This window comes from Eucalyptus grandis, chromosome 10 (genome assembly GCF_016545825.1).
Source record: "Eucalyptus grandis isolate ANBG69807.140 chromosome 10, ASM1654582v1, whole genome shotgun sequence".
NCBI classification, from domain to species: Eukaryota; Viridiplantae; Streptophyta; class Magnoliopsida; order Myrtales; family Myrtaceae; genus Eucalyptus; species Eucalyptus grandis.
This window is the reverse complement of record NC_052621.1, coordinates 19866858-19881266: the sequence shown is the minus strand read 5'-3', so window position 1 is coordinate 19881266 and position 14409 is coordinate 19866858. Positions and strand designations below refer to the sequence as shown.

The 14409-nt window shown below is 39.1% G+C and overlaps 2 protein-coding genes across 2 annotated transcripts; both read left to right on the top strand.

Moving 5' to 3' along the window:
* Positions 1-8255: 8255 nt before the first annotated feature.
* LOC104422150 (protein C2-DOMAIN ABA-RELATED 4) lies at positions 8256-9077 on the top strand. Its single transcript, XM_010034387.3, has 2 exons — positions 8256-8509; positions 8613-9077. The coding sequence occupies exons 1-2, from the start codon at positions 8399-8401 to the stop codon at positions 8997-8999; spliced, it is 498 nt and encodes a 165-aa protein (XP_010032689.2). The 5' UTR covers positions 8256-8398; the 3' UTR covers positions 9000-9077.
* A 4020-nt stretch (positions 9078-13097) lies between these two features.
* On the top strand, positions 13098-13967 carry LOC104422149 (protein C2-DOMAIN ABA-RELATED 4). The gene is made up of 2 exons (XM_010034385.3): positions 13098-13350; positions 13465-13967. The coding sequence occupies exons 1-2, from the start codon at positions 13240-13242 to the stop codon at positions 13849-13851; spliced, it is 498 nt and encodes a 165-aa protein (XP_010032687.2). The 5' UTR covers positions 13098-13239; the 3' UTR covers positions 13852-13967.
* The last annotated feature ends 442 nt before the right edge of the window (positions 13968-14409 follow it).

The window sequence follows — 14409 nt, the reverse complement described above, 5'->3', positions numbered from 1 at the left end:
AAATCGAATGCAGGGATATTTATTGATTATTCTACTTCAAGCAAAGCTTACAGGGTATTTAATAAGAATACACAAATTGTCGAAGAATCAATAAATGTCAAATTTCAAAAAACTGTCTAGAACCAATAAGACCAAACTTAACTTGAAGAGTCTGAGCTAGTTTCATACTTAATGAAGTCTGAATCCCTTGAGCAAACTCTGCCTTATGGTAAACAAAGTCAAGTTGAAGAAAAGTCAGAAGATTCAAAGGAAACAAAGGTTCAGCAAACTCTTGTAGATAATGACAAATTCAACAATAACTTGAAGCACAAATCAAACCATCCTAAAGATCTCATTATAGGCAATATAGAAAAATGTATTCGTACCAGATCCAAAGTAAGGGGAGACTCAAGTGTTCTAGCTCTTATTTTTGAGATAGAACCAAAGGGAGTAGAAGAAACTTTAATTGATGAAAGTTGGATAGAAGTAATGTAAGAAGAATTCAGACAATTCAAAATCAATGATGTCTGGGAGTTAGTTCCAAAACCAAAAGGAAAATCTATAATTGGAACTAAGTGGATGTTCAAGAACAAGATAAATAAAAGTGTAAAGTGACCAGAAGCAAAGCAAGACTTGTTGCAAAAGGTTATACGCAAGGGGAATGAATAGACTATGATGAGTCATATGCACCTGTAGCCAAATTAGAAGTTATAAGATTGTTACTTGTATATGCATGTTTCCATAATTTTAGATTATTTCAAATGGATGTCAAAATGCATTTCTAAATGATTTCATCTAAGAAGAAGTCTATGTGAAATAATCACTAGGATTTGAAGATCCCAGAAAACCAGACTTTGTCTACAAACTGAAGAAAGTCTTGTACAGTTTGAAACAAGCACCTCGAGCTTGATAAGAAAGGCTGAGTAAGTTTTTGGTAAATAATAGTTTCAAGAAATGAATGGTTGACCTAACTCTGTTTATCAAAAGGGAAGAAAAAAACTTTCTACTTTTTTAAATGTAGATGATATCATTTTTGGCTCTTCTAATGAAAGTCCGTGTAAGAAATTTTCAAAGTCTATGAAGGAAAAATTCGAAATGATCATTATGGGTGACTTAACATTTTTTCTAGGTTTATAAGTCAGACAATCAAAGGAAGCAACCTTCATCTATCAAGAGAAATATGCTAGAGATGTTATTAAGAAGTTTGGGATGGAAAACTGTAAGAAGACTAAGGCTCTTATGTCCAGTTCTTCCAATCTCGACAGGGATGAAGATGGAAATAAAGTAAACCAAAAGACATACATAAGCATGATCGGTTTTCTTCTCTATCTTATTACTTCTAGACTAGATATTTTATTCAGTGTGTGCATATGTGCTAGATTCCAAGCTGATCCTAGAGAATCACATCTCAATGCTATCAAATGTATTACTAAGTATATTGCAATAAATCCAAAATTAGGTATGCGGTATCCAAAAAGAGGAGACTTTACCCTACTTAGATACTCAGATGTTGATCTAACTGGTTGTAAAGTTGACAAGAAAAATACATCTGGTACATGCCAACTTTTGGGACAAATGTTAGTGTCCTGGTTCTCTAAGAGGCAGAACACTGTGACATTCTCAACGGCAGAAGTAGAGTATGTGGCTCTTGGAAGTTGCTGTTACAAATTCTTTTGATTAGGCAACAACTAAAAGACTTTGGAATAGAAGAACCATACACTAAAATAAGATGTGACAACACTAGTGCGATCAACATTACCAAAAATCCCATTCTCCATTCAAGAGTAAATCATATTGAAATGCGTTGTCACTTTATAAGAGACCATGTACAAAATGGTGAAATCAATATTCAATTCATTGATTCGAAGAATCAACTGGTAAACATTTTCACCAAGCTACTGAAGAAAGGATCATTCGAGTTCATTCGTGCAAGGTTGAATATTACCCATGCATTCAGTTAAAGTCTATATAAAAGCAGATTCATCAGTTCAACTTTTTGGCAGAGACATCATTCTAAAAGCTCTTATAAACTCATAGAGTTGTGTTTCAAATTTTAGCATTTAAGTTTCTTTCCTTCTTGAACAAGTATGAATATTTTATTCGAATTACTACTTGCCTTTTATATTTTTGGAAATTGTTATATTGCTACTGATTTTTCAGAATTAATATTTCAAAAATTATTTGCAGTTACTTTTTTGAAATTTTTTAAAATGGAGTTTTTTTTTTCCTTTTGTGCCTGTTTGTTTGCCCTGGCTCGTATTCTTTAAATAAGTATTTAGTTTATTGTTCCCGATCACTAGAATCTTCACAAACCCTAATCTCTCTCAAACTTCTGCTTCTCTTGATTCATTCTCACTTTCTCTACAAATCTTTGTCTCGATCACTCGCGAACATGTCGTCAAAATCCTCCAAGTTTGTTTTGATGTCTTCTCAGAGGAGGCCCTCTCACATTGCCAATCGTGGGCCTCGATTTGTGCCTAATACTCAGACACACTTTGATCTAATTGGAGTTGAATCACGAAGAAGCACGAATTGATGATTTGTGGAGGAAGAGGCTACTCAAGATGCGACTCCTCTTTCGGTAAGAAAGCCTAAAGTTCTTCTTAAGCATTATGAGTTTATGAAAAAAGGAGGAAGTCCCATGGATTTTATAACTTCGTTCTTGAAAGAAAATGCGTATGGGAACGAAACTTTGTTCTTGAGAGCCATGGAAAAATTAGGGCTAGTAAAGTCTGGGAGAGTAGAAGAGGAATTTACCATCTTTCCTACTAATCCTCATTTTGGAACACTGGTGAGACTGAAGGAAGAAAAGGAAGATGATGATGAGGGAATGTTCAAGAATTTCCAACCTAAAATGGGTGTTGCTGCAGAAATTGCTAAAACTAAAGGAAAGTTGTTTCGATCGAAAGAACATAAGAAGGTCTATACGTAGATGCTAAATAGAGGAGTCATCAACTCTCGAACGGTAGACTTTGATTTTCTAGATTCCATCAAGATAAACTTGTGAGAGAAATTTGCCAAACTTCAAATAAATAGGTTTTGTGTGGAGTCATTTGATGCTTATCCTGAACGAATTGCTTATTTTTATTCAAACTTATTAGTCTTGGATCCTACTCATATTCAATTTATTGTGAATGAAAAAGTTTTTGATGTTGATATTGATCTGTTGGTTGATATTTTGGAAGTAGAATGTGTAATACCCTGGGTCTCCACTGTACACATATTGTCCGCTTTGGATACTAAGTCCTCATGGTTTTGTTCCTCTCAGGACAGCCCATACTACCCCAAGAAAACACGTATGTATAGTTAGAGGGCCCATTGTCTTATAAGCTAGCCCAAGACTCCTTTCCTAGGCGATGTAGGACAAGAGAGAGACCTCTTCATTGTGCACGTCTGGGGACCGAGGTGCGGACGCACCACCATCCCTCCTCTCTGCGCACCGCTGCTCGGGCTGTCACACTCTGGTATCAGAGCCGACTCCTAACTATGTGTGGGGTCACAGCGAGTGCGCTATGCTCCCAAGGGGGGGAGAGGGTGACGGCCCAGGCGGTGATGTGCGGGGAGGAGGGACGGCCGTGTGTCCATGCCTCGGTCCCTGGACGTGCGCAGGGAGGGGGCACGTCTTCTGTTCCACATTGCTTAGGGGAAGTCCTGGGCTAGTTTACAAGGCTTGGGTTCTCTAACCTGTGTAACACGTTTTAAAGCCGTGAGGCCCGAAGGTCCAAAGCGGACAATATATGTACAGTAGAGACCCAGGGTGTTACAAACAACCCAGACCCGAGGCAGTATGAAGGGACAGACTAAGATCGCCTTGGCAGTACGCAGGCGAGGAGAGTGTGACGACCTGAGCGGCGGTGTGCGGGGAGGAGGGATGGCGGTGCGTCCGCACCATGGTCCCCGGACGTGCGCAAGGAATGAGTCCCTCTCTTGTCTCACATCGCCTAGGGAGGAAGTCTTGGGCTAGCTTATAAGGCAATGGGCCCTCTAACTGTACATACGCATTTTCTTGAGGTAGTATCGGCTGCCTTGAGAGGAACAAAACGTGAGGACTTAGTGTTCAAAACGGACAATATGTGTACATTGGAGACCTAGGGTGTTACAGAATGGAGTGGATTTTTGTTCAAAAATTTCTCAAATGAAGATGTCATCTAGTTTCTTGTAAAGGACAAAATCCCTAGGGGAAGTTTTACTTATTCCAGGATGTCTGCCTCTAACATTTTGCTCCACAAGATTGTCACCAATTGCATAAGATCCAAAGCTACCTCCAAGACTGATGTTTAGAAATTTGAAGCAAAAATGATGTGGCTATCTGCACCGAAGTTGCTTTCTTACTTCCTTATATCATTTTACTGCACATGTACGGAACTGTAATAAAGGAGAAATGTCAACTTCCTTATGTAGCTTTGGTGACTAGATTTTTCAAACACTTTTAGATTCAACCGCACTCTAGCTTTTGCTCCATAACCATCCTTTCAATGCAAATTGGACTCAAAATGATCTTAAAAATGAGATTAAAGGATATCTTTGGAGCTCTAAAATTTATGAAGAAGGATCTACAGCTGAAAAAAAAAAAAACGGAAAGGAAAGAGCGTCATCTCGCGTATTCCAAAAATGAAAAGATCTATTCTTCTTCTACAAGATGAAGAAGATGTAGATGATGAAGATGAGACTATTTCTGGTATTGTGGCAAATATTGCCATGAAAGACCCTGTTGCTGGTATAGTTGATTTTGAAGAAAAAGAAGAAGAAGAAAACGAGAGTGAGAAAGATCCAAACGAGGAAAGTGAAGGAGAGGACACTAGAGAAAAAGAAAGTGAGGAGGATGACTCAGATGAAGGAGAGGGAGATGCAATTCTGAATAAGGAGCAGGAGCATTTTGATAAAGAATGAGATGATACAAGGAAACTTAATGAAGGAGATGCTGGAGAGAAGAACAAGGAAACTAGTCAACAAACCGATGCTGGAAGAAAAGGAATGTAGAAAGGAGAAAGAGTTCTTCTACAGACTGAAGCCATTGAGATAGGGGGAATGGGTGAGAAAACTCATTTTCATGACTAGATTGTAGAATTAGCTATAAGTGATGGTGTCGGTCGATCTCCTCTAGATGCAAAGGACATTTATGCATCTCATTTTCCTAAAGAATCTCCTGGAGGTCAGGACGAAGAGGATAATGTTCAGGGAGAGCAAGGTACCTCAAATGTTCAGGTCAATAATCTTTCAATTTTGGATACCCCTCCAATTCAACTTGCAGAGGCTAGTTTCCAAATCGAACCAGAGTCAAACTATCCTTGGACAGTGAAACTCATTCTGAAGATTAAGGCAGAATAATATGGGATGGAGTTTGAAATCCAAAAGTTGCATGCTACTCTCGGTACTACCTTAGAATCTTTGTCTGGAAATGTATAGTCTCTTGATAACAAAGTTCAAAACATGAATCAATAGGCCACTCAAAATTTGGCTAAGGTTGAGACTATCTTTCATCAGTGTTTGACCAAGATTGAGGAGACCATGCATGCTTTGGAGGATTTTCGACTTGTTCGTGTTCTAAGGAACCCCCAATCTCTTTTCTATTTTCTTTGTGTTTGTTTGTTTTTCTCCTTTTTTTCTGTTGACAAAAAGGGGGAGACTTTTGCATATTTGAAGTTTTGACATGCTGGTTGTGTTTGCAGTTTGTGTTTTCTATGCTTTATTGGCGTGGTGTGTTTTTATGCAAATTTTATTGTGTGGACCAGACTTTAAAAAATGTTATTCGTTTAATGCTTACTATCTATTATCTCTATCTATTATCTTGTGTTGCTAAAGTATTATTTTGCAGGATAACATTTATATTATGCTTAAATTTGCATGAAAGTTTTGTCACCATAAAAAAATGGGGGGATTGTTGAGAAAACTCCTACCAAGTTTTAAAGTTGACAAAACTTTCTAGTTCTTATTCTTATTTTGAAGAACATAATACTTCTAAAGTTATATCGCAGACTCTTGACAAAGTCTATTTATTCCAGAAGTATTTCCCACACTAACACAATCCAGACTGAAACTATGTCCAGAACGAAGATGAAATCAGATTTAAATTTATTGATATTGCGATAAAGATTTAGAATGAAGCATTAGAAATTTATTTTACAACATCTAGCTCTCTGTCGCAGAATCTCATGTACCTTCTGTAAATACGTTGATGGAATCAATCATAAATTGATGAAATCAATCTTGAAGACATGTTCCTTTTTGGGAAGCATCTACTTTGAAAACCTAGATTTTGATTGTATGAGTAATCAGAATTAATTGACTTTCATCTCAATCTTCAAATTGCTATAAGATCCCTTTAGTCGATTTTGTTCAATGGATTAATTGAAAAAAATTCCTTTGGAAAATGCCAATAGCTAGTGAGGCATGTAGAATATTTAAGGAGGTCATTCAGTCTATTTGAAGTAGAGACGTGAAAATTGAAATTCCAAAGTCTAAAATCTTTCCAATTACTTGTTCTTCATCGGCGGTCCTTATAAATTGTATTCAAAAGAAAAAATCACAAAAAAAAACATAGTGAGTAAAAATGGATCTTCCACTGAGTGTTTGCACTCAAAAATTGTACTTCTTTGTTGATGCTATAGTGAATTTCAGCTAGAAGGCTATCAGCGTGGGAGAGTGGATATAGGCTTGATCTAAGCCAAACCACTATAAATTTTGTGCGCAATCTTCTCTTTCTTTAACTCTCTTTATTTAGATCTATTGCATTCTTTTTGATATTATAAAAATTAGTTCCATCTCTGATCTGATTCTAAATATTTATCAGAAGTCTGTTGACTTATTTATCAGATTTTATTCGATACTCAGATTTTGTTTGAAATTTATTTTATTTATCAAAGTTTCTTTTAAACACTTATTCACCCCCTCTAAGTGTTTGTACTAGCATTATCATTGTTGAAATTTGCTAAGCTCTAAATTTGTATGGAACATCGTGAAATATAATTTAGAGGTTTGGTCCCCGTGGATTGTAACTGCCCTAAAAAAATACTCTAACTAACCACAAAAAATGACATTTATTTGGGATACATATCGCTTATAAACCATTTAATAAGACCTCTCTTATCCGATATGGAATTACGAATTCGTATAAACTCTCCCATTAAAAGAACTAACCTCTTCGGTGTCTCCCAACCAAATTCTCCCTATTTGATGTGTGGTCTTATTCTTATTCTCTTAGCTATTCTAAAATGAACAAAATGTAATTCAAATTTCGTTCCGACTAAGCAAACGAGACCTAGATCCTCTAAGACTAGAATCCATAGTTCGATTTAACTAAAACTCTCTCTCTCTCTCTCTCTCTGTGGAAAGAATGTTTGATTGAACTATAATTGATTGGCATTGTCCAAAGCTGGAAAGTCCAAGGTTTTACATTTTACAATCTAGAGGTCCATAACAATTTGTATAAAGCTAGATATACATGTAGCCGTAAACCCATCTCCGCAAAGCTACATAAATTTACTATTCCCAAAAATAGTTTGCCCCCCTTGACTCTTCGCATCAACAAGTAACGGCTTAAATGACAATCGAGTTTGCTTTTCTATTATGGTCTTGGGTTTTAGTTTTGTTGATAGCGCTCTAATAGTGAAATATCGATTGCACTGTGCCGATGTAGAAAAGTATGCCCTCTAGATCGATCGGACTAAATCCAATAAATAGATAGAATCCATTCCAATGAGCTGCTATGACTTACGAGGGAGGCCAATTGTATCGGATAGCAGCCAAGTACTTTCTTCCTCGAAGCATCCCAGAGATCAGTCCAGATGTTATTGCCGGAATGTTCGACCTTTCAAGGATGCGCAGACTCGGACAATGCCGTCCCAGAACAGAAATCTTCGGGCTCAGGGATCATGGACGTGGTCACATTGTCCCTCTGACTCTCACCTTTGACCGTCTCGTCAGCGTCGGGACACGACCCCACACACCACCAATTTTGGCATTCCAAGCAGCCAGCTAGGACCCGAATGCGCATAGATCGCCCGGAATCGCCTGCCTTTGCGTGTATAGGTGAACCATTACCATCACAACTTGCTGAGTTCTTGCCTAACAGACCGAATTTTTCACTGTACGAAAGAAGGAGCCAACTGAAGCGGTTCAAACTGCGCCTAATCATTATTGAATAGATTACATGGCCGGTCAACTTTTCAAAGTCAAACCCAGGATCATTCGACGAGGCAATCATTTCTCTTCGCGCCTTAAACCTTTCATTATAAAAAGACCAGACCGGACATTGGGCATTGGCATCAGACAGCAGAGCAAATTCCCAGTTTGCAACTCATCCAGAAGGAGAAATCGGAAGCACATAGTTTTCGCCCCCGCAGCACCTTCTCCTTCCAACGTCAGCAATTTATTTCATTCTCTCTTATCTAAGGGCAATAGCAAATCCGTCTCATAAAATATGGAACATCTTTTGGGACTTTTGAGAATTCACGTCCTAAGAGGAGTTAACCTTGCGATCCGAGACATTCGAAGCAGTGATCCTTATGCTGTCATCAGAATGGGCAAACATGTATGTCAATCTGCCCACTCTGCAATTACTGCTTCTCTTAACTTAAGTAGTTTGAAGTCTTATATGTTGCTTCCAGCTGAACTGACCCAAATGCTTCTTGCAGAAATTGAAAACTCGAGTGGTCAAGAGGAACCTGAACCCGGAGTGGAACGATGATCTGACTCTCTCGATCGCCGACCCGAGCCTTTCCATAAAATTGATGGTATACGACAAGGACAATTTCAGCCTCGACGACAAGATGGGGGACGCTGAGATCCACATCGCACCCTTTCTTGACACATTGAGGATGAGATTGGATGATGTCCCAAGTGGAACTGTGATCACCAGAGTAAAGCCAGGCCGGGACAACTGCTTGGCAGAGGAGAGCTGTATTGTGTGGCGCGATGGCAAAGTGGTGCAGGACATGGTGCTCCGGCTCCGCAATGTGGAGCACGGCGAGATTGAGCTCCAACTTGAATGGATAGACATTCCCGGTTCCAGAGGTCTTTAGGAGGACTTGGTCTGTCAAATTTATCACTGCGAGTTCAACTCAATGTACAGAGAAAGCTCTGGATGAGTTCCTAATCATTCTTCGATTCTTTATTTAACTTATACAGGATGTAAGATGAGACTTTTTCAAGTTTCAATATATCATTTCCAGGTCACTACACCAATTTGGTAGCAATTACTGTTTTTTTTTTTAAATTCTTTCCATGAATTAACGAAAGCAATGATTCTCTCTTTAGTAGAGCTTTCTCTGTACCCTCCCTGTGGGCTGATCTTAGTGGGTGACGAAGCCAATTTCAAGCGACAAAGTCGCAGCCCTGTGTAAAAAAATTAGGGAAACTACGGTTAAATGAGGACATGAAAAGAATACCTGGAGCTGTCACAACTTCGCGAATGCCATCGTATCCTATTTAGGAGATTGATGTCAAACCCCAGTATCAACATCAATGCCTTTCAGAGCACCATGAGGAAAGACTGAAAGGCTTCTGCATTTCTATTGCTCATGTCGGAAAAATAGGTCATCACGTGGGATGCCGCGAAGAGATTGTCTCTGATGAATATGAAGCAGGGAAGAGAAATGGAAGTCGCTTTCGGAAGTGGTTGAGAGTTGAGATTGCACATTTAAGACCATTTTGGAAGATTTTTCACTCCAAGGAAGCCGTGGTAAATGAGGAAGAAGAGGTCATACCTGCATCCTCCATTCATACAATGCAAATTGTCCCTTACGGGAACCCAGAACCCATCCCTGATTAGGAAACAGACATGGGTCAGTGTGCTCTTGGGGACGAGATAAAGCAACCCGCTCCTTTAGTCATGCAAGACCGAAATCAGTTCTTTGTCGTGATGAGGATCTGAACCAATGTTTGGAAAAATCACCAAGACTGAACACATTCTGCAAGCAAAACCAAGGTCCATATGAACCTTATGGAATGGAGACTCCAAAGGGGTGCTTGGTTGACGAATCTCAACTGATGGAAACTCCAATGGAGTTCACGTTTGGAATATGGAGGATAGATTTCAACCTTACTATTGGGAGGAACTCCATTAGTTCTTTCTCCACGTTGCAATTGAGACGGAGATATTCTAGAAAACCATGTTTCCTTAACGGTACGAATGTCGGTCAAATTGTTCTGGTCAACAGGATAAACTTATCACAGCATAATAAAATGTAGGGAATGACATAGATGCTTACGAACAAAGAGGGATAATGAGAATATAATAGTATTAAGTTCGAAATACTTTTCGTCGGTCCTGGAAAAACTTTCTATATAAATTCTTGAAGACTTTTCTAGTCTAAACTGTGACGGCATATCGTTATCTTAACACTAACTTTAACAGAATAGTTTTAAAACAAATATTGACATCTAATCCGGATGTCGATCTGCTAGGCGAGTCTACCCTCCCGTGACTTTATGCCCGCAAAATCAACACCTTTGTTGATGTTTTGCCAAAATTATTCCCACAGCAAAATATCTTTCACTGAAAATAGTTCTTCAACTTTTACTTAAGGAAACCAAGGTCCTCTACTAACTCAAAATAGAGGATATCTCGTATGAAGGAGATCGATTTCTTTGATTTAAACAACACTGTACAATTCCCAACCGAGTTGGAATATAATTGATGGCAAGATCTAGAAATTACAGATTTGATGACATAACATGATGTAGACAAACTATGTTGAAAGACATAGCTTTAGAACATAAAAGTAAAATATTGGAATTTAAATGATGATATGAATCAGGAAGCTACAACTAAGGAAATTTAAAGTACAATATAGGAGTAATAATTGAAAGATAACATTTTGTTTGATTTGTGCGTAAGGGTTCCTGGTGGGCAATTGACAGTATTTATAATGGTTAATGGTACTGCTTTTTGACAATTCCCAGCAGTTGCAATCCTGCTAGTTATCTCCAAGTTTCTAAATTTCACACGTACAAATTGCTCTATGACGTGGTCCCTTGTGATCAGTGTATGCTCGGCAATCTTTCTTATAGGTAGTAAATACCTTTTATATGTGTGTGTTTCTAACTTCAACCTACCCATTGGACGACTTGTCCTAAGACAATAACTATTCTCTCCAAAATAGCTAGTCTCAATTGATTCATCGGATGACTTGGTTTTTGAATGGTAATTGTTTTCTCCCAAATTGTGTGCCTTTGGTCTTATCAATCTTAAATTTCATAACAATTTATTGACATTCTTTCAACAAATATTACTAATATTCATTTTACCAACTATCTATAATTCACTGCATTATTTCAATAATTGAATTTATGGCATCAATGGGTACCACTATCAATCAATATATCGATCCCCGTACTTATCAATAAATTAGCTCACTTGTATCAATACCCACATGGTATTCACATGACCATCCAGTCTCATGTGATGCTCATGTGCTTGCGCTAGACAAGTCATCTTTTGGGTGTCAACAATTAGCCATTAGATCTAAGCTTGTCAATATCGACCATAGGATCTTGTGTCTTGTTAGTGGCCCCATCTAAACCTTGGCAGGGTCGATCGTTGGATTGGAGCATGGCAAATTTGCCTTGATTTTGCTCATGTGAGAGGGTAGATTTATCATGCTTTCACTCAAATGGATTTCGATTTGGCCCTACCAACTGCATAACTGCCGCATTTGCCAGTGTTGTCAACGGCGACCCTTTGCTGCTTCACTACCCAGTGCCAGGGCCAATGAGGGGACTATCTTCGAATTGTCTCTCTTTGGGCAGCGAAGCTCTCACCGCCATCTAACTCGTTGCCCTAGATAGAGGTCGTTGTTGTTGACGATTCAATTGTCGAAGGATGGCGTTGTTCAAATCGGTTCATATCTAGATTTTTATGGACAATATCACAAATATGAGGTCTCTTTAGGGATTTGGCCTCAGTGGATCATAGCCAATCTAAAAGAAGTGTTTTGAATAACCACACAAAATGACCATTATTTGGGATAGATATTCACTAATAAATCACTTAACATGGTCTCTCTCATCAATGTAAGATTATGGAGGTTTTTGGACTATTGCAAACTCCCTTACTTAAAGGATTAATGTTGTTGCATCATCTAACCATATTCTCTATAATCGATATGTGGTTTGTTCTCTTTCTACCCCTACACTATCCTAGAATCCTTCCAGGAGCAGTGCCTTCTTCAAGCCGTTTCACTTTAGCAATCATTCCTATCTTTATCGGATGCCAATGGGCTTATAAGCCTAGCCATCTACAAATCATAAATCTATTGAAGGTGGGCCTACTATGATACCATTCAAACCAACCTGATCCCCTCTCGCGGTGGCCGAGGCCCCAAAAGAAATATTATAAGTAATCACACAATATGCTAACCAGAATAAATCTGGTCTTATCTATTACTCAATCGGGGCTTTGTCTCCCATTCGAAATTGCTTTTCTAAAGGTCGCACTTTCTCCCTTGTAATTTACCACGAAGTAAATGTAGCACTCATATCATGTATTTGGTAGACAAAAAAATAGAGTGGTAAGAATGGGTAATTATTTTCTGAATTTGAATATAATTGGCCAGTTTTTATATAGTTTATCTAAAATCTTACAATATTGTTATATATATAAAGACATATTAAAGCATCCCAGAGATCGGTCTAGATGCTATCGCCGGAATGTTCGACCTTTCAGGGATGAGCAGACCCGGACAAAGCCGTCCCGGAACAAAAAACTACGGGCTCAAGGATTATGGACAGGGTCACATCGTCCCCCTCGCTCTCACCTTTGACCATCTCGTCGGCGTCTGGACAAGACCCCACACACTACCAATTTTAACATCGAAAGCAGCCAATGCATAGCCCGTAATCGCCTGCCTTTGGGCGGAGGTGAACCATCGCCATCACAACTTGTTGAGCTCGGTCTTCTTGCCTCATTGACCGAACTCTTCACTGTACAGAAGAAGGAGCAAATTGAAGCAGTCCAAAGTGCGTGTTCTCATTATTGAATTGATGACATGGCCCGGTCAAGTTGTCAAAGTCAAACCAAGATGCATATGACGCGGCAATCATTCTCTTTGTGCCTCAAACCTTTCAGTATTAAAAGACCAGACCGGACATTGGGCATTGGCATCAGACAACCGAGCAAATTCCCAGTTCGCATTCTTTCTCGTCCAGAAAAAGATATCAGAAGCACGTAGTTTTCGCCCCCGCAGCACCGCCTCCGTCCAACTTCAGCAATTAATTTCACTCTTTCTTATCTGAGGACAAAAGTAAATCTGTCTCATAAAAATGGAACATCTTTTGGGACTTTTGAGAATTCACGTCCTCAGAGGAGTTAATCTTGCGATCCGAGACGTCCGAAGCAGTGATCCTTATGTTGTCATCAGAATGGGCAAACATGTATGTCAATGTCCCCCCTCCGCAATTTCTGCTTCTCTTAAATTAAGTTGTTTAAAGTCATATATTTTGCTTTCAGCTGAACTGACCCAATTAAATTCTTGATGCTTCTTGCAGAAATTAAAAACTCGGGTGGTCAAGAGGAACCTGAACCCGGAATGGAATGACGAGCTGACTCTCGCAATCGCCGACCCGAGCCTTTCCATAAAATTGATGGTCTACGACAAGGACAAATTCAGCCTTGACGACAAGATGGGGGATGCTCAGATCCACATCGTACCCTTTCTTGACGCGTTGAGGATGAGATTGGATGACGTCCCGAGCGGAACCGTGATCACCAGAGTGAAGCCAGGCCGGGACAACTGCTTGGCAGAGGAGAGCTCTATTGTGTGGCGCAATGGCAAAGTAGTGCAGGACATGGTGCTCCGGCTCCGCAATGTGGAGCGTGGCGAGGTTGAGCTACAACTTGAATGGATAGACATTCCCGGTTCCAGGGGCCTGTAGGAGGACTAGGTCTGTCAATTTTGATAATTGCAAATTCAACTCAATGTACAAAGAAAGCTCTGAATGAGTTCCTAATAATTCTTTGATTCTTTATTTAACTTATTGGGCATGTAAGATGAGACACTTTCAACTTTCAATGTATCATTTCCAGGTCACTTCACCAATGGTAGCAATTACTGGTTTTTTTATTTTCTTTCCATGAATTAACGAAAGTAATGATCAACGCCTTCCAGAGTTGCCTTTCAGAGCACCATGAGGAAGCTCTGAAAGGCTTCCACATTTTTATTACTCATGTGGATAACAGGTCATTACGTGGGATACTGCGAAGAGATTATCTTTGATGAATCTAAGGCAGGGAAGAGTAATGAAAGTTGCTTTCAGCAGTGGTTGAGAGTTGAGATTGCTGATTTGAGCCAATTTTGGAAAAATTTTCACTCCAAGGAAGCTGTGATAAATGAGGAAGAAAAGGTTATACCTGAATCCCTATTTATACAATGTAAATTGTACATTATGGGAACCCAGAACCCCTCCCTGATTGGAAAACACGCATGCGTCAGT